Source organism: Rhinoderma darwinii, chromosome 2 (genome assembly GCF_050947455.1).
Source record: "Rhinoderma darwinii isolate aRhiDar2 chromosome 2, aRhiDar2.hap1, whole genome shotgun sequence".
NCBI classification, from domain to species: domain Eukaryota; kingdom Metazoa; phylum Chordata; class Amphibia; order Anura; family Rhinodermatidae; genus Rhinoderma; species Rhinoderma darwinii.
In genome coordinates, this window is record NC_134688.1 from 180503813 (window position 1) to 180531236 (window position 27424).

General features: G+C 42.5%; 1 protein-coding gene across 3 annotated transcripts in view; it reads right to left on the reverse strand.

Moving 5' to 3' along the window:
• The window catches only part of LOC142742612 (cohesin subunit SA-2-like), a 109744-nt gene extending 82667 nt beyond the window's left edge, over positions 1-27077 (reverse strand). The window contains exons 1-3 of one of the 3 annotated variants that reach the window (XM_075852559.1): positions 27004-27077; positions 7645-7737; positions 5094-5160 (exon numbers count right to left, since the gene is read on the reverse strand). In XM_075852559.1, the coding sequence (XP_075708674.1) occupies positions 5094-5160; positions 7645-7682 (105 nt within the window). In that variant the 5' untranslated portion in view covers positions 7683-7737; positions 27004-27077. The other 2 variants (XM_075852558.1, XM_075852560.1) reach the window with 2 other exon arrangements.
• Positions 27078-27424: the final 347 nt, after the last annotated feature.

A 27424-nucleotide genomic window follows, 5' to 3' on the forward strand; every position in this document is an offset into this window, starting at 1 on the left:
GAATCGATTTCATAATCTCACAGATGGGCTGAGCTACAGGAGGAAGCCCCGCCCCGCCGCATCGTCACCTGTGACTAAAATGGAGTAGCTCGTTAAACACTGTTGCTCCTCTGCGCTGACACTGGCCGCCATTCCATCCATTCAGTAAGGAGAGAGGAGACACAGGATGCGAAAATGCGGTCTCCTCCTGTGGCTGCCCGACGTAATGCTCCGCTGTACTGGCACGGCATGCCAGTACTGCATTAGTTAGTCTTCTATTGGCTGGCAGCTTACGAAGTCATATGCTGCCAGCCAATGGCGGGAGGTCATTCAGAAAAGGGATGGGGGGGGGATGTAATTGGAGATTGGTGCCGAAGCCCCTGACATCACTGTTCATATATGAACAGTGATGTCAGGAGCAGAGCAGTGTCCCAGGCAGAGTGCTAGTAGCCCTCTGCCCGGGACTTTGGCTCTGGGATTGCCCCTGACATCACTATCCATATATGGACAGTGACGTCAGGGGCTTCCCCAGAGCCGGAGTACCGGAGCAGAGCCTTTACTAGCGCTCTGCTTGAGACTTCAACTCTGCTCCGTACATCACTATCCATATATGGACAGTGATGCTAGGAGCAGAGCAGGAGTCCCAGGCAGAGTGCTAGTAGCGCTTTGCCCGGAACTATAGCTCTGGGGTTGCCCCTGACATTACTGTCCATATATGGACAGTGACGTCAGGGGCTCCTCCTGAAGTGGAATCTACGGCCGGCGCGTCCGCAAAGCTCTGGTTGGGGATTCCACTTCTAGAGGAAGCCCCAAAGGCGCCACCTACAGGGAGAGGGGATGTGTGGCAAAACCAGGAACGGGTGGCTGTGTGGCACTCCCAGGGATGGGGGAGGCTATGTGACACTCTCTGGGACAGGAGGGGGGGGGGCTGTGTGGCACTCCCTGGGACAGGGGGGGGGGTTCTGTGGCACTCCCTGGGACGGGGGGGATGGGGCTGTGTGGCACTATATCTATGGGGGTACAACCTGGGGACCGAACTTCTTTATGGGGGCATAAAGCGATGTTTTCTGTCATTTTACTGCCACCGTGACCACATAGCAGAGCCGAACGGAGCATATGTATTGAAAGATAGATGAGCGTGGTGAGGAAATAAATATATACACGTACAAGATGCCTATTACAAACGGGCAAAGCAATAAAATTTTTCAAGGGAGTTCTACTTTAAATAAACTTCAAAAAATACCAAGATATAATTTAAAGAGGCTCTGTCACCACATTATACGTATATTGTACATGATGTGATCGGCGCTGTAATGTACATTACAGCAGTGTTTTTTATTTAGAAAAACGATCATTTTTGACGGAGTTATGACCTATATTAGCTTTATGCTAATGAGTTTCTTAATGGACAACTGGGCATGTTTTACTTTTTGACCAAGTGGGTGTTGTGGAGAGAAGTGTATGACGCTGACCAATCAGCGTCATACACTTCTCCCTATTCATTTACACAGCACATAGCGATATAGCTATATCACTATGTGCAGCCACATAAAGACACATTAACGTTATTGCAGTGTCCTGACAATGAATATACATTACCTCCAGCCAGGACGTGATGTCTATTCAGAACTGACACTACAGCACAGCAAGCGTAATCTCTTTTGAAACGACAATTTACAGCGTAATCTCGCGAGATCACGCTTGCGGTGCTGTAGTGTCGGGATTGTGTTAGCGAAGTGTCAGGATTCTGAATAAACATGTTCCAAATAAAAAACACTGCTGTAATCTACATTACAGTGCCGATCACATGTACAATATAGGGCACTTCTAATGTGGTGACAGAGCCTCTTTAACCTCTTAACGCCGAAGGACGGATATATCCGTCCTCTGCAGCTGCTAGTTCGCGCAGGAGGACGGATATATCCGTCCTGTGATGGCGCGGGTACTGAGACTGTACCCACGCGATCAGCGGCAGGAGCACGGCTGTTATACACAGCCTGGCTCCTGCTGCAACTGCCGGAATCGAAGCGCGCTCCGATTCCGGCAGTTTAACCCATTAAATGCCGCTGTCAATAGTGACAGTGGCATCTAATGTGTTTGACAGAGGGAGGGAGCTCCCTCTGTCACCCCATCGGCGCCCCCGCAAAGAAATCGCGGGTCGCCGTCGGGTTTCCATGGCAGCGGGGGGGTCTAACAAAGACCCCCAGGTCTGCCTTCAGCATCTGCCTGTTAGGCGATGCCGGAGGCACGGCCTAATAAATTGCCTGTCAGTTTTACACTGACAGGCAATAATGCTTTGGTATACTAAGTATACCAAAGCATTATATATGCGATCGGCACATCGCATAGTGAAGTCCCCTGGTGGGACATAAAAAAAAAATGTCAATCAGTTAAATAAAGTTGGTGAAAAAAAATAAAAAAATAATTACAGTGAAAATCAAATAAAACGCCCAAAAAGTGGTTTTATTTAGTAAAAGTGTCAAAACAAATCACACATACACATACATGGTATCCCGGCGATCGTAACAACTTGAACAATAAAATGAACACATTAATTAAACCGCCGGATGAACGGCGTCCAAAAAAAATGAAAAAACACAACGGCAAAATTCTCTCTTTTCTCCCATTCCCCCCATAAAAAATTAAATAAAAATTCATCTATAAGTCCTATGTACCCCAAAATAGTACTAATGAAAACTACACATTGGCCCACAAAAATCAAGCCCACATACAGCCACATCGACGGAAAAATAAAAACGTTACGGCTCTTGGAATGCGGCGATGCAAAAACAAGTAATTTTTTTCTAAAAGGGTTTTTATTGTGCAAACGTAGGAAAACATATAAAACCCTTACATATTTGGTATCCCCGTAATCGTGCCGACCCATAGAATAAAGTGAACATGTTATTTATGCTGCATAGTAAACGGCGTAAATTTATAACGTGAAAATCAATGCTGGAATAGCTGCTTATTTTCAATACTCTCCTAAAATAAAGTTAATAAAAGTTAATCAATATATTATAAGCATCTAAAAATTGTACAATTACAAAATACAACTCGTCCCGCAAAAAACAAGCGCTTATACGGCTATGTCGACGGAGTAAAAAAAAAGTTACGACTCTTGGAATGCAACCATGAAAAATCAAAAAATAATCCTTGGTCATTAACGTGCAAAATGGCCCGGTCATTAAGGGGTTAATAGTAATAAAATCATCAATAAATAATAATCGCCCATAGGGTTTATATATCACTGCAGAGGAGTATGTACATTCAGCTCTAATGGTACTAAGGGCAGCACAGTATCCTTTACAGCACTGCCAATATGTAAACAGCTGCGTTCATAGTATACAGTATATTGCAGCAGTGTAGTCTACAATGTAGTCTACAATGAGTATATTTAGTATGTATAATTTGCTGCATTAATACCGTAAAAATAGTGCTACAACATTAGAACCTGCAAGTATAAACTTGTAAAAGTACAAGTTCCTGCATGCTATGAACAAAGCACACTTTCATGGTATCTTGGGACTTGTAGTCTCACAACGCCTATAGGGAGTCATAGGTTACAGATCAGCACTGTATCACTATAATATAATTTTTTAATGTCAATGTATTTCCGCATCCCACTCCAAGAGAAAAGTTATACTTTTTTTCAGGGTTTTTTTGGGGAGGGGGTAAGTAGCCAAATGTTGATTAGGCACAGAGAGCGATTAGATGTGCAACTGCTCAATGTCTCACCCCTATAGAAGAAAGAATAGGAGTGAGAAGATTGATAAGAGGGGTGATAACATAAAGAAACGTTCTAGTATCAACCTCATGGGGTCACTGGAGGCTGTACAGGGAGGGATGACAGTAACAGGCTGTGCTCTGTCTCCCTGTCATCAATTGCAGCTTCTTCCACCCCCACATACCCTGTGTCTACTGTAGTATGAAAACAAGATCCATGTGAGGAAAAATCTTATCGCAAAATGGGTTTATGTGTATATTTTAGCAGCCAAAATTCCAAACACAGAAAATATTGGCGCAAGATATCCTAATCACACATGTTAAAGGGGAGTAGCGGCCACTGCACCAAATCAATTTAGATTTTTTTTAAATGAAACAGTATGTGGGCGCAGTAAGACCGTATGTGGCGCGATATTCAGTCTTAAAGGGAACCTGTCACCAGCATTTCACCTATTAAACCAGCAATACCTGGTGGTAATGGGTGAAAAATAATTTCTATATAACTTATAATTGTCTTCTTAGTTGGCTCTGTAGCTTTAGTATTCAGTTTTTTAGTGTTCCCACACCGTATGCTAATGAGCATAAAAGAGTCAAATCTTTGTTTGAAAAGAGTCAAATCTTCATTCCTCAAGTCTTTCTGAGTTTACTCCGCCTCCCTACTTTTGATTGACAGCTCCTCGCCTTCCCCAGCACACAAAATCCTTGCTTCTGCATTGATGTCCTCATCTGGGGTGTGCGCACAAAGGGACACCGGATTATTACGATAAAAGGTGCAAAATGTTTGCAGACCGTTATTTACAGTTGGAGGAGGAGTTTAGGAGAGGGGATAACGGCAATTAACTTTTGATAGGAGCGGCCAGAGAGGGGTGAGGAGAGTTCAATGGGTGAAATGCTGGTGATAGGTTCCCTTTAAGTAAGTCTCTTGCTTCAGCAGTCATAACTGGTATTTCGAGGACAGTGCTTTAAACCACACAATACAATTCTACTGGTATAGTATATACAAGAATATCCACTACATATAGCAGAAAAAGCATATGCAAAGAAACGAATATAAAAACACGTATAAAAAAACACTTGGATTAAGCTTCCCATTGGTAATAGGCATCATTAGTGCATACGGCACATTTTTGTGTAAAAAAAGAAGCGTCATGTAAATTTTTGGTGCGTTTTACACGTTGTGTATTCCATTGAATTTAATGGGAGGAAAACACATATAAATGCCTTTAAAAACACTTCAAATACACATATTCATTGAAAAACAGCCTAAAAAAAGACTAATAAATGTACAATTATATATATATATATATATATATATATATATATATATACACACTGTATAGTAATTAAATTACAAGACTAAATATGTGCTTAATGTGATAACAACCTACCGTTGTCATCGAATATTCCAAGCTTCCATTGCTTATGCTAGCAAGGGAATTGCTGTTGGTATTCTCCCTGTAGTAATAATAAACTAAGAATGTCATTACGAAACTAAGAAATGTATTAGTAAATACTTCACATATTAGTACAATGGAAGCCTATAGATGACGTATGTCACTGTATGACTTTGGACTTGGATACCGATACTTCGTTTAGTATTGCGATTTCGATACCAATTCGATACTTTGCCAACAGTAATTAAAAAAAAGTTCTTCCATTTTCTGATGTGAGGCGCGAGGTGTGATGAATTTTGAATGTGCCTTACATTAATAGTAATTAATCCCATCATGTTTCTCAGTCATAATGGGTTAATGTGTAAGGTACATGATGGAATTAATTACTATTAATGTGAGGAACATGGAGGTTAAAAAATTGTTGTGAAGCTTATCACGGCCGCGCCAATACCCAATATGTGAATATTTTAGGTATTGAGACTTATTTTAATGTTTATTGTAAAAAAGGTGTATGTGTTTTTTTTAATTTAACATTACTTTATTTTTACTTTATTTTTAAACTTTAATGTACTGACATATATCAGATATGTGCCAGTACATTAGCCTCTGTACAGATAGTACACAGGCAGATGTTAGGGCATACTTAGGTATGTCCTAACAACAGGAAATATGGTAAGACAGCCCTGGGGTCCTTCAATGGACTCTGGGCTGTCTGCCCATATATGGTTTGTCCCTCAATCGCGTCAAAGGGATTCCTGTGATACGATCCAAGGGGCACCCCCCCTTCTCACTTCCTCTTGAATGCTGCAGTCAGCTTTGATCACAGCATTCAGGGGAATAGCGGCGGAGATTAGAGGTTTCTCTGATCTTGCCGTTATAGAGCGGGGCTGCAGCTGTGTAATACAGACATTGCCCCGCTCCTGAAAGCAAGTGCGCGCGCGGTCAGCATGAGGTGATGCGGCCGGCGCTGCACTAAGTGGCGGTTCAGGCACGGAGGACAGAACATGGGGGTGTTTTGCAGTGCGGCCGACATGTTCTGTCTTCAGTGCTGGCCCTCATTAGTGCAGTGCTGGTCGCATCATTCTGACGATGCCCACTTCTCAGGAGCGGGGCAATGACTGTAATACATAGGCGCAGCCCCGCTCTCATACATTCATGTGTTACTATATTGAGCTGTGCAGCCGCACAGCTTAGTATCGAAATACATGAAATAAGGGTATCGAACCGTTTGGGGATGCACAGTATCGAAGCTTTGATGCATCGTGGATCCCTAGTATGACTGTGCAGTAGCATACATTGGAGGCTTACGACTGAGGTATACGTCGGGAAATCCTCCCAACGTATAGCTCCGATGTACACTGCAAACGCCTTACTGTAGTTCTTCGGTGAAAATATGCTGTTTCTGATCCATTTTTTTTATAAAATATTTGCAGACTTACAATGTGATTGCAACATGTATGTTTGTAATAAAATCTAAATAATTATGTGAAAATAGCACCCTGTAAGTACAGTGTGTGGCCTAAACAGGGTCGCTTTATTTCAGCATTTTAAGTCCCGTGGACCTGACATATTCAGTTCTCAGTACTAGATACCACTGCTCTGTATACAGGATGCAAAGCAGCTGTATCTCAAAAAGTAAAAATCATTTTTAATAAAAAGTAATTAGAAAGTTGCACTAAAAACACTGCTACATTTTATTTAAAAAAAAAAGTTTTCAAAAGTGTATATAGCTTTTAAGAACCTTTTATATTATTACAGTAGATATCTGCCTCACCAAGGTTGCCTACCCCCGATTTAGAAAGTTATTTAATTTTGCATCTAGAAACCAGATGAACAATAAGGTTAAACGGCGACTTTGACTGTGACATAGGTCACGCGGCCAGAGATTGCAGTGTGCCCTTGCGCAACTAAAGTGAATGTGGCCGCGTTGCGACCTGTAGATTGCCGGAACCAGTGTAGCCCTAGCAAAAAATTTCAGGGAAAAAGGTGCACATAGCCTTTAAAGACCACCTGTCACCTCTCCTGACATGTCTGTTTTAGTAAATACTTGTCGTTCGCCATTAAATAATAATTATATAACATTTTTTCTTAGAACTCCACTTTTTGCTGTTTCTCTGTTATTCCTCCTAGAAATTTATGAATAAATTGACAACTGGATGTTACTAGTTGGGGGTGTGTCTGATACCATCCAATCCATGCTCTCAGACTATGTAGGGACACACCCCTTTGACAAGGGGATTGGTAACACCCTATCTTGATTGCATTCATAAATTTGTAGGAGGAATAACAGAGGAATGGCACAATGCAGAGTTCTAAGAAAATTTGTTTCAGAACTGTTATCTCAAGGGAAATACAAGTATTTGCTAAAATAGACATGTCAGAAGGAATGACAGGTCCTCTTTCAGGTTATAGATCATTTCTAGGATGACATCTTTGTGTTTGCAGATTGCTTGTTGTTATGATCAGTCAAATATTTTTAGAGATTTTCTGGCATTTTTCACAATACTCCATACTAAAAAGTAACATCAACAATTTAATATCTTACTTTTGGCAGAGATCTGATGAATTAGACACAGCTATCATATCTTCTGCATTTTGCCTTCAGGATATAACCGATACCTCTTTGCCTGCTCTCCACCTGTAAATAAATAAAAAGTCTGTGGATTGTAGACAATGTTATGAATATTCTTTCCCTTATACACAAAACCATACAATGACCAACAATGTTAGGGCATTTGTACACTCAGTACAGCTTATACATTGGCTGGACTACCTCCGTGGCCATACAATGCACTATGCACGTGGAAATCCTAATTTATAGCAATCCAAACTATATCTAGAGAGTTGCTCAGTAGTGATGAGAGGCCCGTAGATTCTCATATACAGCAAACACAGAGACCGAGCAAATGGACAGACAGCAGGAAGAGAAGAGCAATGGCAGCAGAATTCATCTCCTACTACTATACCTCATCCAGTAAAAAGCAAAGAATCCCTCTCCTGCTGCGCCGAGAGGGTGGGGGACATAATTCACTAAGGACTGCCTCCAGGTAGTATGCTAGAATATGAAGTGAACAAGAAGAAATATAAGAAAAAAAATCCCCCCCATGGGGTGTCTGCATTAGATAATCCATTTCAAAATAATAAACTTTTAGGGAATTCTGAGTGAAGCCAGAATGGTGAGCACCTACAAAGAGAGCCCATTGAATGAACTGGAACTGTGGTAAAGTGTAATGCTTATTTTTCCCTGCAGAGGCACTGCAGATCACTAGGGGTCTGAGAAGTGCAACGCCCTCTAATCAGCTGATCATCAGAGGGAACCTTCTAACAAAAAGTAAGTGTCCATAGCAGTCAACCATTTCAAACTCTTCTTGCCGTTGGAAGGATTATACATAGGTACTTCAATAAAGAGAACACGTTACATCGTCTTTTGGAACTTGGTTGGCTACAGACACAATGTTGGGAGATTCTGAAGCCTGTAGACTTGTAAATGCAGCTCTGGACTATAATAAAGTATAACTGACAGCCATTGCAATAGAAGTAATACAATGTATTTACTAGGGTTGTCATGATACCAGAATTTGGACTTCGATAACTAAACTTCATGCAGTATTGCGATACTTGATACCAAAACGATACTTTGCCAACAATAATGTGATGAATTTTGAACCTCCACATGCCTCACATTAATAGTAATTAACCACATCATGTTCCTCAGTCATAATGAACAATATTGGGTTAATGTGTGAGGTACATGATGGGGTTAATTACTATTAATGTGAGGCACATGGAGGTTCAAAATTCATAATATCTCGTGCCTCACATTAATAAGTGAAAGAAACACTATTTTAATTTTCTAACAGCGTAAACATCATAAATGACGCTATAAATTTGTTATTACGGTCGCGACGATACCGAATGTGTATATTTTATGTGTTTAGACTTATTTTAATGTTTATTGTAAAAAATGTGTGTGTATTTTTTATTTTATTTAACAGTTGTTAGGAAATACCTAAGTTTGCCCTAACAGGAAATATGGTCAGACGGCCTCGGGGTCCTTCAATGGACCCTGGGCTGTCTGCTCATATATGGTATGTCCTTCGATCGCATCACACGGATTCCCTGTTACGCAATCTAAAGGGCATCCCCCTTCTCATTTACCCCTTGAATGCTGTGGTCAGCTTTGATCGCAGCATTCAGGGGAATAGCAGTAGAGAGGAGAGGTTTCTATGATCTCCGCCGTTAGAGCGGGGCTGCAGCTGGGTAATACAGCTATCGCCCCGCTCCTGCCAATAAGTGTGTGCGTGCGGTCAGCATAAGGTGATGCAGCCGCCGGTGCACTAATGAGCAGGCACTGAAGACAGAACATGGGGGTGTTTTGTAGTGCGCCCGCCATGTTCTGTCTTTAGTGCAGGGCTGGTCGCATCACATCATGATGACCATGCGCGCGCACTTGTCAGGACCCAGGAGCGGGGCAATGGCTGTATTACAGAGCCGCAGTCCCATTCTTACAACATTAATGTGTTACAATGCTAAGATGTGCAGCCGCATAGTATCGAAATACAGGAATTAACAGTATTGAAACATTTCAAGCTGCACGGTATCTAAACAGTATCGAAGTTTCGATGTATCGCGCAACCCTATTATTTACAAAGATATTCAACCAAAATAAAATTGCCCATTAGTTACAATAAGAAGTTAGAGCTATAACCCAATATTAACCCCTTCCCGATATTTCACATATGGGTACGCCATGGAAAGCTAGTGCTTCCCGCATTTTGCCGTATCCATACGCCAAATGCTTGGCACCGGATCAGAGGCTGAGCCGGTGCCATCATCGCCGGATGTCAACGGTATCTTACAACTGACATCTGGCTGTAGTGGAAGGGACCGAAATTAGCTTAGAACCCCACCGTTAACCCCATAAATGCAGCGCTCAAACGCGATCTCTGCATTTAAGGTGTTTGCAGCTCATCGGAACCCCAGCAATGAAATACTGGCCTCCCGGTCTGCCTAGCATGGAAGCCGGTCAGGACCCGCTTGGCGGCGGAGCCTGATCGGCTTCCGTAGCCGCCGGCAAGATGGCGCCTGCTCAGGTGCTGATCCGGCGTCATCAGCGGTGGAAGTCAGCTGTATGTTACAGCTGACATCCACCAGTAAGGGCAGGAACCGGAGCTAGCTCCGATCCCTGCCATTAACTCCGTCGATGCAACGATCAAAAGCGATAGCTGCATCTTAGCGGTCGCTAGCAGATCGCCAGCCCTGACAGACAATCAGGACTGGCGACTGCTGCTATGGCAACAGGAGACACAATGGCCTCCTGCTCTGCCATTACGGAAGCCGATTAGGCCCCGCCGGGAGGCGAAGCCTAATCAGCTTGCTCTCAGTGAATAACTGACAGATCTAATACATTGCACTACATATTAGAAAAAAAAAATAGTTGCACCTTCAAGTCCCCTAGTGGGACTTGAAAAAAAGTGTAAAAAAAAAGTTAGAAAAATAGGTTTGAAAACATAATAAAAGTTTCAAGTAATACAATTAAACACAATCGCCCTGTTCCGTTATCAAGTCCTTTATTATTGAAAAAAAATAATAAACCATATGTATTTCATATTGCTGCGACCGTAACGACCCGAGGTACACTACCGTTCAAAAGTTTAGGGTCACTTAGAAATTTCCTTATTTTTGCAAGAAAAGCACAGTTTATTTCAATGAAGATAACATTAAATTAATCAGAAATACTCTCTATACATTGTTAATGTGCTAAATGACTATTCTAGCTGCAAACGTCTGGTTTTTAATGCAATATCTACATAGGTGTATAGAGGTCCATTTCCAGCAAACATCATTCCAGTGTTCTAATGGTACATTGTGTTTGCTAACTGTGTTAGAAGGCTAATGGATGATTAGAAAACCCTTAAAAACGCTTGTGCAATTATGTTAGCACCGCTGTAAACAGTTTTGCTGTTTAGAGGAGCTATAAAACTGACCTTCCTTTGAGCTAGTTGAGAATCTGGAGCATTACATTTGTGGGTTCGATTAAACCAGACATGGGCAAACTACGGCCCGCGGGCCACATACGGCCCGTTAGGCTTTTTAATCCGGCCCGCCGAACTTGTCCAAATAATAGTAAAAACCTCCTTTTTTTTCCCCTTTCCCTGCAATGCCCACGTTTTCCCAATAGATGGCGCACTCAAAACACATTGACCGTTGTTAACCCCTTAACGCCGAAGGACGGATATATCCGTCCTCAGCAGCTGCTAGTTCGCGCAGGAGGACGGATATATCCGTCCTGTGATCGCGCGGGTACTGACAGTTTACCCACGCGATCAGCGGCAGGAGCACGGCTGTTATACACAGCCTGGCTCCTGCTGCAACTGCCGGAATCGAAGCACGCGCCGATTCCGGCAGTTTAACCCATTAAATGCCGCTGTCAACAGTGACAGCGGCATTTAATGTGTTTGACAGAGGGGGGAACTCCCTCTGTCTCCCGATCGGCGCCCCCGCAAACAAATCGCGGGTCGCCGTCGGGTTTCCATGACAGCCGGGGGTCTAACAAAGACCCCCAGGTCTGTCTTCAGCATCTGCCTGTTAGGCGATGCCAGAGGCATGACCTAACAGGTTGCCTGTCAGTTTTACACTGACAGGCAATAATGCTTTGGTATACGAAGTATACCAAAGCATTATATATGCGATCGGCATATCGCATAGTGAAGTCCCCTGGTGGGACTAAAAAAAAAAAAGTAAAACCGTTAAATAAAGTTTGTGAAAAAAAAAATAAAAAAAATTACAGTCAAAGTCAAATAAAACTACTTTTTTGCCCCAAAAAGTGGTTTTATTTAATAAAACGGTCAAAACAAAATCACACATACACATATATGGTATCCCCGCGATCGTAACAACTTGACCAATAAAATGAACACATTAATTAAACCGCCGGATGAACGGCGTCCAAAGAAAACGCAAAAAACAACGGCAAAATTCTCTCTTTTCTCCCATTCCCCCCATAAAAAATAAAATAAAAGTTCATCTATAAGTCCTATGTACCCCAAAATAGTACTAATGAAAACTACACATTGTCCCGCAAAAATCAATCCCACGTACGGCCACATCGACGGAAAAATAAAAGGGTTTTTATTGTGCAAACGTAGAAAAAACATATAAAACCTTTACACATTTGGTATCCCTGTAATCGTGCCGACCCATAGAATAAAGTTAACATGTTATTTACGCTGCATAGTAAACGGCGTAAATTTATAACGTGAAAATTAATGCTGGAATAGCTGCTTATTTTCAATTCTCTCCTAAAATAAAGTTAATAAAAGTTAATCAATATGTTATAAGCATCTAAAAATGGTACAATTACAAAATACAACTCGTCCCGGAAAAAACAAGCCCTTATACGGCTATGTCGACGGAATAAAAAAAGAGTTACGACTCTTGGAATGCGACCGTGGAAAAACAAAAAATAATCCTTGGTCATTAACGTGCAAAATGGCCCGGTCATTAAGGGGTTAATGTGGCGCGTATTTCTCTTTATTTCACTTTAATTTTCACTTCGTTTCACGTCACCATTAAGCCCTTCGGTTTTCAAAGAGTACAATATCAGCCGTCACTTTGCCACGAAGCATGCAAACTATGCTAGCAAGCAGTCAACACAAGAACGGGCGGCTACTGCTCAGAGGTTGGCAGCTAATTTACAGAGGCAACAGAACTTTTTTCTTGATAAATCACAGTGCGTATGTTATTTTAATCTATTTACATTTCCTTCTCCCAGTATCTGCGAAATAGTATGTAAATGCCATATCTTGCATATTCCTTGAGACAAATTTATTAACTGATAAGGGCTATTTTTCACATTTGAAAGACAGTTAATAAATTGGGTTGTAGTGTTCTTACTGTGCTATGAGGTTTGCACACACTACATTTAATGCTTTAGTATATCCGGCCCAAACACTCCCTCCAAATGCTCCTGGCCCGGCCCCTCTGTCAAATTTTAGAACCCATTGTGGCCCGCGAGTCAAAAAGTTTGCCCACCCCTGGATTAAACTCTCAAAATTGCTAGAAAAAGAGAGCTTTCATGTGAAACTCGACAGTCTAGTTCTTAGAAATGAATGACTTATTTGTACATTCAGGAACAAACCTACAATTGTTGGCTGAGATACAGACAACGAAGGTTTGATGTGAAACCAAGTAAGACTTGGTGTATTGACCTTAAAATATCATAAGTTGTGCCTATAAACAAAGGTCAATTAACACTCAGATAATTTATGGAAAGATTACAAAGCTTTATTAAGACATAAATACACACATAATGAATAGTAAAAATAGAAATGCCTTCGTCCGGGGGTTAGGCACGAAGGCATTTCCGCCGAAACGCGCGTCGGGTTTGGTGTCTCTGCAGTTGTAGGAGCAACCACTCATGGGTAAGTCTTTTCTTGGCCTTACTTCTGGCCTGTGTTTAGACTCCACAATGTTACATGCAGGCAACCTTGGGCGATAATACATGTGTCACTTGACTTCTGTTACAAATATATGTTCATTATAAAACGCCGGATCTCTGCACTGCACGACACTTTTTGATCTTTGTCTTCCCATTTTGCTTCCAACTGCAGGACACTCTCTGCATAGCATGGTTCTATTTTTACTATTCATTATGTGTGTATTTATGTCTTAATAAAGCTTTGTAATCTTTCCATAAATTATCTGAGTGTTAATTGACCTTTGTTCTTAGAAATGAAGGCTATTCCATGCGAGAAATTGCCAAGAAACTGAAGATTTCCTACAACGGTGTGTACTACTCCCTTCAGAGGACAGCACACACAGGCTCTAACCAGAGTAGAAAGAGAAGTGGGAGGGCCCGCTGCACAACTGAGCAACAAGACAAGTACATTAGAGTCTCTAGTTTGAGAAATAGACGCCTTACAGGTCCTCAACTGGCAGCTTCATTAAATAATACCCGCAAAACGCCAGTGTCAACGTCTACAGTGAAGAGGCGACTCCGGGATGCTGGCCTTCAGGGCAGAGTGGCAAAGAAAAAGCCATATCTGAGACTGGCTAATAAAAGGAAAACATTAATATGGGCAAAAGCACACAGATATTGGACAGAGGAAGAATGGAAAAAAGTCTTATGGACAGACGAATCGAAGTTTGAGGTGTTTGGATCACACAGAAGAACATTTGTGAGACGCAGAACAACTGAAAAGATGCTGGAAGAGTGCCTGACGCCATCTGTCAAGCATGGGGGAGGTAATGTGATGGTCTGGGGTTGCTCTGGTGCTGGTAAAGTGGGAGATTAGTACAAGGTAAAAACTATTTAGGGAAGAGGCAGGCAGCTGGTATTCTATCTGTAATGGAGTGGCCAGCGCAGTCACCAGATCTCAACCCAATAGAGCTGTTGTGGGAGCAGCTTGACCGTATGGTACGCAAGAAGTGCCCATCAAGCCAAACCAACTTGTCGGAGGGGCTTCTGGAAGCATGGGGTGAAATTTCTCCCGATACCTCAGCAAATTAACAGCTAGAATGCCAAAGGTCTGCAATGCTGTAATTGCTGCAAATGGAGCATTCTTTGACGAAAGCAAAGTTTGAAGGAGAAAATTATTATTTGAAATAAAAATCATTATTTCTAACCTTATCAATGTCTTGACTATATTTTCTAGTCATTTTGCAACTCATTTGATAAATATAAGTGTGAGTTTTCATAGAAAACACAAAATTGTCTGGGTGACCCCAAACTTTTGAACGGTAGTGTATAAAAATATTATATTATTTATTGCACGTGGTGAACAGCGTAAAAAAAAAACGTAAAAAACTATACCAGAGTTTCTGTTTTCTGTTCACTTTGCCCTACAAATATTGGAATAAAAAGTGATCAAAAAGTCGCACATATCCAGAAATTATACCTATATAAACCATAGCTCGTCTCGCAAAAAACAAGCCCTCATACAGTTCCGTCGACAAAAAAGTTTAAAAGTTATGGTTCTCACAACATACACTCTTTTTACAAAAGTAATTTTAGTGTGCAAAACGTTGTAAAACATAAAAAACTTCTATATATTAGGTATCGCCAGAATCGGACTGACCCGCAGAATAAAGGTAACATGTAATTTATAACGCGTGGTGAACGCTGTATAAAAAAAAAAAACTAAAAAACAATATATGCCAGAATTGCGTTTTTTTGGTTACCTGGCCTCCCAAAAAATAGGATAGAAAGGTGATCAAAAAGTCTCATGTACCCCAAAATGGTACCAATAATAAGTACAGCTCGTCCTGCAAAAAAAAAAAGCCCTCATACCACTACGTCTATGAAAAAATAAAATTAGTTAAGGCTCCAATAAGTTAGGAAATAAAAAATGCAGTTGTTCAGGCCGAGGGGAACATTTCTTCTGTTTCAAGAAGCGATTTATCAAGGCCCTAAAATTAGGGAACCAGGAAGGGGAGGGCCCAAACATATCTGCTGGAAGTGAGGGTGCCTGTATTATACCAGGACAACACTTCCCAGCAAAATTCCCCAAACTACAAAGGTGCGGAGTGTGGACCAAAAGGGGCATGAGAAAGGACATTTATTAGTGCGACACTGGCCTGTGCAGAAAGGATCAGCGTAACACACATCTATGGATTATTTTCCCCATTATTATACCACCTCACTATGCCCCTGATATACTCTGCCCAGCTTACATGTACCCCCACATTATAAACGGAAACACCAGCAATACTCAAACAAATCTACTACCAAGCAAAATCCGCTCTCCAAAAGCCAAATGGCGCTCCCTCCCCTCTGAACCCTACAGCCTGCCCAAACAGCAGTTTCCTTCCACATATATGGTATGGCCATACCCGGGAGAACCCTTTTAACAATTTTTGGGGTGTGTGTCTCCAGTGGCATAAGCTGGGCATGACATATTTGTCACTGAAATGGCATATCTAGGGAAAAATATAAATTTTTAATTTACACCACCCGCAGCGCATTCTTTTATGGAAAAGACCTGTGGGGTGAAAATTCTCACTACACCCCTTAATAAATGCCTTGAGCGGTGTAGTTTCCAAAATATGGTCACTTTCTTTTTATTATTTCACATCAGAGCCTCTGCAATTGTGAACCAATACTTTGTAAATCGCCAAATTAGGCCTCAATTTTGCATGGTACTCTTTCACTCCTGAGCCTGGTCGAATGTCCAGGCAAAAGTTTAGGGTCACATGTAGGGTGTTTCTAAAACCGGGAAACACTGCATAATAATTAGAGAGCTGTCTTGTTATGGTGGCACAAGCTGGGCACCACATATTGGCATATCTATGGAAAAAATCTAATTTTCACTCTGCAACATCGAGTGCACACTAATTTCTACAAAACACCTGCAGAGTTAACATGCTCACTACACTCCTAGGTGAATGCATTCAGGGGTGTAGTTTCAGAATGTGGTCACTTCTGGGGGGGTTTCCACTGTTTTGGTCCCACAGGCGCCCAGAAACCAATCCAGCAAAATCTGCACTCCAAATGGCGCTCCTTCCCATCTGAGCCCTGCCGTGTGTCCAAACAGTTTATGACCACATATGGGGTATTGTTGTACTCGGGAGAAATTTCTTTACAAATGTTTGGTTCTATTTTTCCTTTATTTGTTGAGAAAATGAAACATTTTGAGCTAAAGCTACTGAAGAAAAATAATTGTTTTTATTTTCACTGCCCAATTCGAATAAATTCTATGAATCACCTGTCAAAATTCTCACTATACCCCTAGATGGATTCCTCAAGGGGTGTAGTTTCCAAAAAGGGGTGTAGTTTCCAAAATGGGTCACTTGTGGGAGGTTTCCGCTGTTTTGTCCCCTCAGGGGCTTTGCAAATGTGACATGGCCTCCGCAAACCATTCCTGCTAAATTTGAGCTCCAAAAGACAAATAGCTCTTTCCCTTCTAAGCCCTGCCGTGTGTCCAAACAGCCGTTTATGACCACATGTGGGGTATTGTTTTACTCTGGAGAAATTGCTTTACAAATTTTGCGTGCTTTTTCACCTTTAGTCCTTGTGGAAAAAAATTGTTAAACCTACATTTTCTTTGAAAAAATTTAGATTTTAATTTTCACGGCCTACTTTATAATTTCTGTAAAAAACCTATGCGGTCAAAATGCTCATTATACCCCTAGATAATTTCCTTGAGGTGTGTAGATTCCCAAATGGGGTCACTTTTGGGAGATTTCCCCTGTTTTGGCACCGCAAGAGCTCTTCAAACCTGACATGGTGCCTAAAATATATTCTAATAAAAATAAGGCCCCAAAATCCTCTAGGAGCTCCTTTGCTTCTGAGGCCAGTGCTTCAGTCCAGTAGCAAGCTAGGGCCACATGTGGGATATTTCTAAAAACTGCAGACTCTGGGCAATAAATATTAAGTTGCATTTGTTCGGTAAAACTTTCTGTGTTATAAAAAAATTGGATTCAAAATAAATTTCTGCAAAAAAAATATGAAATTTATAAATTTCACCTTTACTTTGCTTTAATTCCTGTGAAACGTCTAAAGGGTTAAGACATTTTCTAAATGCTGTTTTGAATACTTTGAGGAGCGAAGTTTTTAAAATGGGGTGACTTTTTGGGGATTTCTAATATTAAAGGCCCTCAAAGCCACTTCACAACTGTACTGGCCCATGTAAAAATAGCCTTTTGAAATTTTCTTGAAAATTGTGAGAAATTGCTGCTAACGTTCAAAGCCTTGTAACGTCCTAGAAAAATAAAAGGATGTTCAAAAAACGATGCCAATCTAAAGTAGACATATGGGGGATGTTAATTAGCGACTATTTTGTGTGGTATAACTGCCTGTCTTACAAGCAGATACATTTAAGTTTAGAAAAATGCAAATTTTTTCAATTTTTTTGCTACATTTTGGTGTTTTTCACATTTAAAGGGGTTGTCCGAGATAACATAATATTTTAAATAACACCATTAAATCATTTAAGTTAAAAAAATAAATACATTTGTAATATACTTACGTTTTCCAAAGTGGCCCCGTTTCCAGATCCTGCCGTCGGGAACTTGATTGTTGACGTCTCTCTCTGCTTTGGCTCTGCCGCGTTGTTGATCTTGAATTCTTGCCGGGTACACGACACGTCACTTGTGACGTGGTGTATATCGGCTTGTTCTGTTGTAACGCGCATGCGCGGCCCCTGCTGTTATCTCGAGAACAGCAGGGACCGCGAGAACAGCAGTGACAGCGCATGCGCGTTACTGCATGTGAAGCAGAAGAAGCCGATCTACACCACGTGACAAGTGACGTGTCGTATACCATCCGAGGTCTCTCTGGTGCGAGACCATGTGATCGGGATACGACACGACAGTGGAGGCGGCAGAAAAGGTGACGTCAGCGCTCAAGTGACCAGAAGGAAGAAGCAGCCAGAGCGGAGAACAGAAGCAAGATTGCACAGGTAAGTATATTATGCAATTTTTTATATGTGTAATGTATTTCTAAATGTACTTAAAAAAAAAAATCTTGGACAACCCCTTTAAATACTGAATGTATTGAGAAAATTTTGCCAGTAACAAAGTCCAATGTGTCACGAGAAAACAATCTCAGAATCGCTTGGATAGGTGAAAGCATTCCGACGTTATTACCACATAAATTGAAACATGTCAGATTTGAAAAATGAGGCTCTGCCAGGAAGGTCAAAAGTGGCTAAAGAGGGAAGGGGTTAAAGAGGCTCTGTCACTAGCTTATCAATTCCCTATCTCCTAACTAAACTAATAGGAGCTTTGCTGCTGATAACTGCAGTGTGATTTGTTTACAAAAATATTTATTATTTGCAAAGCTATGACCATTTTTCTAAATATGCTAATGTGACTTTCTTTTCACTCTGGGCGTGTAATGTTTTCTGTATGACGCTGTCCAATCATCATACAGCTTCTCCCCCTTCCCTGCCCAGCAACAGAGTGATCATATAGTACACTGCTTCCATTCCCGACTGTGTTTTCATCTAGTGATATATCCGATTGTGTCACAGCTACAATTGGTGCCATATGAAAGACTAGAATCTCATCTTTCATATGCCAACAGAACCGCTGTTCTAGGTGGTCCACAGCCAGAGATATGGCTGTTTGAAGTGATCCCCTTTCCCTCCAGCCTCACTCTCTCAGAACCGATGCACACGACCATGCCCGCAATCACGGCCCGCGATTGCGGGCACGGCCAGCCGCCGACTGCTACCCGCATTTTCGGGCCGTGCTCCCATACAAAGTATGGGAGCACGGCCCACAAAATGCAAAAGAACGGACATGTTCCATAATTTTCAGAACATTTCTAAGGCACGGACACCCATCCGTAGCGCTACAGAAAGGTGTCCGCGTTCAATGAAAGTGAATGGGTCCATTTTTGCGGACCGCAATTGCGGGTCGCAAAAACTGAGGTTTTTTACGGTCGTGTGCATGGGGCCTTATACTGTGTGAAGCTTCATGCTGATAGGACGGCGTCAGAGATGGTGAGGTAGCTCCACCTTGTGAGAATCGCTGCTGTTACCTCCGAGTTGGCTAATAAAGGCTAATTTACATATTTAGAAAAAAGCTCATAACTTTTAAAATAATAAACGTTTTGGGACACAATTTTCACTAGCATTTTCAGTGGGACAGCGCCTGTAAGATAAGCTATGAGATAGGGCATTACTAAACTAGTGACAGATCTCTTTAAAGGGGTTGTCCACCTTCTGACAACTGATGACCTATCCACCAGATAGGTCATCAGTATGTCATCGGTGTAAGTGCGACACCCGGACCCCGTACCGATGAGCCGCTCCGGTGGCCTGCGGGCATCGGATGTTGTGGCACATAATGCTCCGTGGCCGGAGCTAACTGCTTCCGGCTTGTATGTCCGGTGCAAGGTGGCACTGGACCAGCTGATCTGTGCGGGGCCCGGGTGTCGGATCCCACAGATCATGTACTGAAGACCTATCCGGTGGATAGTTCATCAGTTGTCAGAAGCTGGAAAACCCCTTTAAGTTTGATTTACTTTCCAAGATGTTTCAGAATCCATTTTTGGAAAACTGAAAAACAGTAAGTTTGGTCATATTGGTTTGTCCCTTTTGAATTAGTTTCTTTACAACTGGTAGTAAGGCCCCTTTCACGCTGCGTTCCCCTTGCACGTTTCATAGGCTCCCATTATACCGACGGAGACCAAAATAATGTCCTTTTGGCCTCCACATGGTGGTACACTTCCGGGATACCTTTTTTTTGCTGGATAGAATAGCAAAGTCGACTGTGCTATTCTATCCAGAGACATCCCACAAAAAACAAAAACGTAGACAACACTATATACATTTTTTTTTACGTGGAAACCTATGGGTGAGGGATCCATTGGTCACAGGCATCTGTTTAACGTTTAAAGTGTAGCTAAACATTTTGACAAACTTCTGACATGTCATAGTGATGTGTCAGAAGTTTGGATTGGTGGGCGTCCGAGCACTGAGACCTCCACCAATCTCTAAACCGAAGCAGTTGAAGCGTTCGTGTGAGCGCTCAGCCGCTTCGTGTCTGTTCGGCTTTTTCCGGAAAGCAGATGTATCGGAGTACGGGCTCATAGACTTGCTATTGAGTCCGTACACCGATACATTTATTTCCGGAAACAGCCGAACAGACACGAAGCGGCTGAGCGCTCACACGAACGCTTCAGCTGCTTCGTTCTAGCGATTGGGGGGGGGGATCTCAGTGCTCAGACCCCCACCAATTCAAACTTCTGACACGTCACTATGACATGTCAGAAGTTTGTCAAACATTTAGCTACACTTTAAGTAGCCTCTGTCACCAGATTATAAATGCCCTATCTCCTACATAATCTGATTGGCGCTGTAATGTAGATAACAACAGTGGTTTTTATTTTGAAAAACTATCAATTTTGAGCAAGTTATGAACAATTTTAGATTAAAGGTAATTAGTTTCTTAATAGACAATTGGGCGTGTTTTTACTTTTTTACCAACTGGGCGTTGTGAAGAGAAGTGTATGACGCTGACCAATCAGCGTCATACACTTCTCTTCATTCATTTTTAGCAGAACTCGCAACACATACTCCCAGCCAGGACGCGATGTCTATTCACACTCCCGACACTTCGGTAAAGTTTCTGTGTATGACAGCACAGCGTGATCTTGAGAGATCACGCTCTGCTGTGTGAGTAAGTCCCCAAGAAACTTTAACGAAGTGTCGGGAGCGTGAATAGACATCCCGTCCTGGCTGGAGGCAATGTCTATTCACTCTCAAGACACTTCGGTAAAGTTAATGTGGGAGTATGTGACAGCCCAGCGTGATCTTGCAAAATCACTCTGTGTCGTGAGTACTGCTAAAAATGAATGGAGAGAAGTGTGTGACGCTGATTGGCCAACGTCATATACGACTCTCCACAACGCCCAGTTGGTAAAAAAGTAAAAACACGCCCAGTTGTCTATTAAGAAACGAATTTGTATAAATCTAAAATTGTGCATAACTTGCTAAAAATAAAAAACACTGCTGTTATTTACATTACAGCGCCGATCACATTATGTAGGAGATAGGGCACTTATAATGTGGTGACACAGCCTCTTTAACCCCTTTAGGACACAGCCTGTTTTGGCCTTGTGGACACAGAGGATTTTTTCAAATCTGACGTGTCACTTTATGTGGTAATAACTCCAGAACGTTTTTACCTATCCAAGAGATTCTGAGATTATTTTCTCGTGGCATATTGTACTTTATGTTGGTGAAAAAATTTGGTCGATAAATCCAATATTTGTGAAAAACTTCAAATTTAAGCAAAAATGTGCAAAAATTAAAATTTTTCTAAATTTAAATGTATTTGCTTGTAAAACAGATAGTAACACCACCCAAAATAGTTACTAGTTAACATCCCCCATATGTCTACTTTATGTTTGCATCATTTTTTTTCACGTACTTTTATTTTTCTAGGACGTTACAAGGCTTAGAACTTTAGCAGCAATTTCTCATATTTTCAAGAAAATTTCAATAAGCCATTTTTTCACGGACCAGTTCAGTTCTGAAGTGGCTTTGAGGGCCTTCTATATTAGAAAGTCCCCATAAATCACCCCATTTTGAAAACTGCACCCCTAAAGGTATTCAAAACCACATTCAGAAAGTATTTTAACCCTTTAGGCGTTTCACAGGAATTAGGGCAAAGTAGAGGTGAAATTTTCAAATTTAATTTTTTTTGCCGAAATTCATTTGTAATAAAAAACAATCTGTAACACAGAAGGTTTTACCAGAGAAACGCAACTCAATATTTATTGCCCAGATTCTGCAGATTTTAGAAATATCCAACATGTGGCCCTAGTGTCCTAATGGACTGAAGCACAGGTCTCAGAAGCAAAGGAGCACCTAGTGGATTTTGGGGCCTCCTTTTTTTAGGCCTCATGCAAACGACCGTATTTTTTCGCACCCGTAAATACTGGCGTAAATACGGGTCCGGTGTCACACGTATTCGACCCATTTTGCACCAGTATTTACGAACCCGTGCCCGTAAATATGGGTCCGGTGTCACCCGTATTCCACCCGTATTTACAGGCACGTTTTTGGCGGCAAAATAGCACTGCACTAATCGGCAGCCCCTTCTCTCTATCAGTGCAGGATAGAGAGAAGGGACAGCCCTTTCTGTAATAAAAGTTAAAGAAATTCATACTTACCCGGCCGTTGTCTTGGTGACACGTCCCTCTCTTCACAGCCAGCCCGACATCCCTGGATGACGCGGCAGTCCATGTGACCGCTGCAGCGCGGGCAGGAGACCGGACTGGAGGAAGCAGGAAGTTCTCGGTAAGTATGAACGTCTTTTATTTTTATTTTTTACAGGTTTATTCTGATCGGTAGTCACTGTCCAGGGTGCTGAAAGAGTTACTGCCGATCAGTTAACTCTTTCAGCTCCCTGGACAGTGACTATTTACTGACGTCGCTTAGCAACGCTGCCGTAATGACGGGTGCACACATGTAGCCACCCGTCATTACGAGAGCTCCATAGACTTCTATGGACTGTCCGTGCCGTTATTACGGCCTGAAATAGGACATGTTCTATCTTTTTCAACGGCACGGGCACCTTCCCGTGAGAAAACGGGATGGCACCCGTCGCCAATAGAAGTCTATGAGCCCGTTATTACGGGTCGTAATTACGACCCGTAATAACGGGAGTTTTTACGGTCGTGTGCATGAGGCCTTAGGAATATATTTTAGGCACTATGTCAGGTTTGAAGAGGTCTTGTGGTACCTAAACAGTCGAAACCCCCCAAAAATGACCCCATTTTGGAAACTACACCCCTCAAGCCATTTTTATAGGTGTATAGTTAGCATTTTGACCCCACAGTTTTTTTGAAGAATTTAGTGGAATTAGTCTCTGAAGATGAAAATCACCTATTTTTCTGTGGAAATATAGAATTTTTTCATTTTTACAAGGAATAAAGGAGAAAAAGCACCCCAACATTTGTAAAGCAATTTCTCCCGATTACGGCAATACCCTATATGTGGTCGTAAACTGATGTTTGGACCCACAGCAGGCCTCAGGAGGGAAGGAGCGCCTTTTGGATTTTGGAGCGCAGATTTTGCTGGATTGGTTTTCAGTGCCATGTCGGGATTGCAACGCCCCGGAGGGACCAAAACAGTGGAAACCCCCCAAAAGTCACCCTATTTTGGAAACGACACCCCTCAAGGAATTTTTCTAGGGGTATAGTGAGCATTTTGACGCCACAGGATCTTTTTTTAGAGCTAAGGTGAACAAAAAACAGCGATTTTGGCGCTTTAAATTCTTTATTTCTTACAGCGTTCACCGTGCGCAATAAATTAAGTTTTACTTTATTCTGTGGGTCGGTACGATTACACCGATACCATATGTGTATAGTTTTTTTTAAAGTTTTGCAGCGTTTGCACAATAAAATTACGTTTCTATAAAATAATTTTTTTTTTTTCTGTGTCACCATATTCTGAGCTGTAACTTTTTTATTTTTTCGTCAAAAAAGCTGTGTAAGGGCTTGTTTTTTGCGAGACGGGTTGTAGTTTTTATTGGTACTATTTTGGGGTAAATGCGACTTTTTGATCACTTTTTATTCTATATCTTGGGAGGGGTGGTGACCAAAAAATAGCGATGCTGACATAGATTTCCGTTTATTTTGTTTGCGGCGTTCACCGTGCGGAAAAATTAACATTATAGTTTCATAGTTTGGGTCGTTACGAACACGGTGATACCAAATATGTGTACTTTTTTTTTAACATTTTCATTTTTTCCCTATAATAAATGACTTATTATAGGAAAACGAACACTTTTATTTTTACACTTTTGTAAAACATTTTTATTAACTTTTTTTTACACTTTATTTTTTTGTTTATTAACTTTTCTTTTACTTTTTACACTTTATTTTTTTGACCTGCAGCTTTGTTCGCTGCTAGAATACATTACACTACCTAGGTAGTGTAACGTATTCCAACTGTCAGTGTGACGTCACAGTCACTCTGACAGTTAGGGGGGATTCACACGAGCGTGTATTCGGTCCGTGCGGGCTGCGTGGTTTTCACGCGGCACGCATGGACCAATACAAGTCTATGGGGCAGTACAGACAGTCCGTGCTTTTTGCGCAGCGTTTGTCTGCTGCGCAAAAAGCGCGACAGGTTCAATAACTCTGCGTATTTCGCGCATCACGCACCCATTGAAGTCAATGGGTGCGTGAAAATCACGCGCACCACACGGAAGCACTTCCGTGGGACGAGCGTGATTCGCGCAACAGCAGTGAAAAGGATGAATGAAAACAGAAAAGCACCACGTGCTTTTCTGTTTCCAAGCATCCAAACGGAGTGTCTTTGCGAGGAGCGAACCCCGACAACCGAGGCAAACTTCACCGGGTTCGGCCAAACTCGTTTTGGCCGAACCCGGCAAAAAAATTTCCGGTCCGCGACGTCGGGAGAGATTCACTGTGCATGGTGCTGAAAGAGTTAAACTGTTTCAGCACCATGGACAGTGACTTGCGATCCCAAAATACATGAACCTGTAAAAAAACGAAGTTCTAACTTACCGATTACTCCTGTCTCCTTCCTGCAGTCCGACCTCCCGGGATGACACTTCAGTTCAAGTGACAGCTCCAGCCAATCACAGGCCAAGCACAGGCTGCAGCCAATCACAGGCTGCAGCGGTCACTTGGACTGCCGCGTCATCCAGGGCGGTGGGGCCCGATGTCAAGAGAGGCGCGTCACCAAGGACGCGTCACCAAGGACGCGTCACCAAGGCAACGGCCGGGAAGTTCTCGGTAAGTAGGAACTTTATCTTTTTTTTTTACAGGTTTTTCGCTGTTGTGTTCGGCATTCACTGTCGAGGGTGCTGAAAGAGTTAGCTCTTTCAGCACCTTGGACAGTGACGGGCGTCGACAAGCCTCATCTCTATGATGCCGGCTGCGCGAAAATCACGCAGCCGCGCATCAGACACGCATGACACACGCAGCTGTCAAATGGTTTTTGCGCTCGCAAAACGCCGCGTTGTTTGCGCGCGCAAAAACGCAACGCTCGTGTGAATCTCCCCTTAGTCTACGAGGATCAGCAGAGGCTGATCCTCATAGGCTTCCATACATGGCATTCCCGGGGTCTGCCGATATGTTAGAAACCCCCAAAATTCAAGGGGTTAATTTGCCGAAATCAGTGGCAAAGGACCGCTGGCCGGCAAGAGTGGAGTGTCAGCTGTCGGCAACAGCTGACCTCCCGGTTCCCGGTGCACACTGTCGCCGACAGTGTGCACCGGAAAAAAACTCAGTAACTGTACGTCCTCGTGCGGGAAGTAACCTCCCGCGACGACGTACAGTTACTTACTCGTGCGCATAGGGGTTAAGTTATGAGCTTTTTATGATGTATCCATTAGGCTATGTTCACACAGAGTTTTTTTACGAGTTTTTTGACGCGGAAATCACACCGAAAAACTCGTCAATAACGGCCCTAAAATGCCTCCCATTTATTTCAATGGGAGGCGGACATGCCCTATTTTCGGGCGTTTACACCTCTGACCTCCCTTTGACTTCAATAGGAGGCAGAGAAAGCGTATTTCGCGGCGTTTTATGCCTGCGGCGCTCAATGGCCACGGGCGAAAAACGCTGCGAAAATCGGCGTGCAGGGAGAGGAAAATCTGCCTCAAACTTCCAAACTGAATTTTGAGGCAGAAATTCCGCCTGCAAAAAACTCTGTGTAAACATAGCCTTAACTGGATGCCATAATAGCCTAAGGTCAAAAAAGCTGGAAAAAAGTCTCAGCGGAAAAAATGCCGGAACAAAATAGCGCAATGACGGACTCCATGTCAGAAACCCGACGGCACCAATTAAAGTCAATGGGTTTCGTCGGGCGACGTTGAACAACGGAACACTCAATGCAGATGTGAACGTACCCTTATTGACGTCAGAACAGAGGACTGACTTCTATTGGAAAAGAGGTAGCGACCACTATATATGACCATAACCAACATAGATAAACAGAAAGGTTGTGCTACTCATGTGCTATATAACAATTTACAGACCACATGGTTATGAGAAGTATAAGGTAATCTAATGTAACATATAGACATAAGGTATATGGACATGCAGCCAATACTGAGAAGACAATTCCAGGAACACTTCTAAGGACATCTTAGTGAAGCTTGGTACTCCTCTGTACTCCCCCTGGAAACAAGTGACCCGGCGTGGGGACCATGTAGTAGGATATATATGATATCTTGTCATACCCGGTGAGTTACAGGCAAGCAGTACATACAAGCAGAAATAAACATGGCGGCTTCTGAGCTGGTACATCCATACATACAAACGCTCCCGTCAAAAGTTGGTTACATGCCAGCCTGGGCCGAGCGCTGCCTCTTCTCCCACAGTCGTGCGCGTCTCAGACGGAGCTGTGTTTACCAATACGTCTCCGACTCCTCCTCCTCCCGCCCGTGTACCTGTCCTGAGGTGGTCACTTACTGACTGGACAGCGGCTGGCACACCTCCTTCTGTCCCTGGAGCCTGCCTGTGTGCGGGGCTCTGATTGGTCCTGTGCCGCCCCTCATTCTTCCTGCTTCCTCCTTCATGCTGGACCAGCAGCAGAGCAACCAATCCTGGCAGTGCTGTAATGTCGGCACACATGAGGGCTAGAACTGCCACAGTATATGCAGAATAATGATACGACTCGTTTGGGCCTACAGGCAGAATAACTTTACACCTTCATATGTTTCAGACAATCATTACAATGTAATATGTGCATTGCTGCCTTCCATGGAACATTAAAACATTCACAGTGTCAGCTACATTATCCCCACGAGTACCATTCAGACTGTCCTTACAAGTGTCAGTCACACTACTGCTGTTTAACAAGTCACACTTCCCCCACAACGACCAGCATACC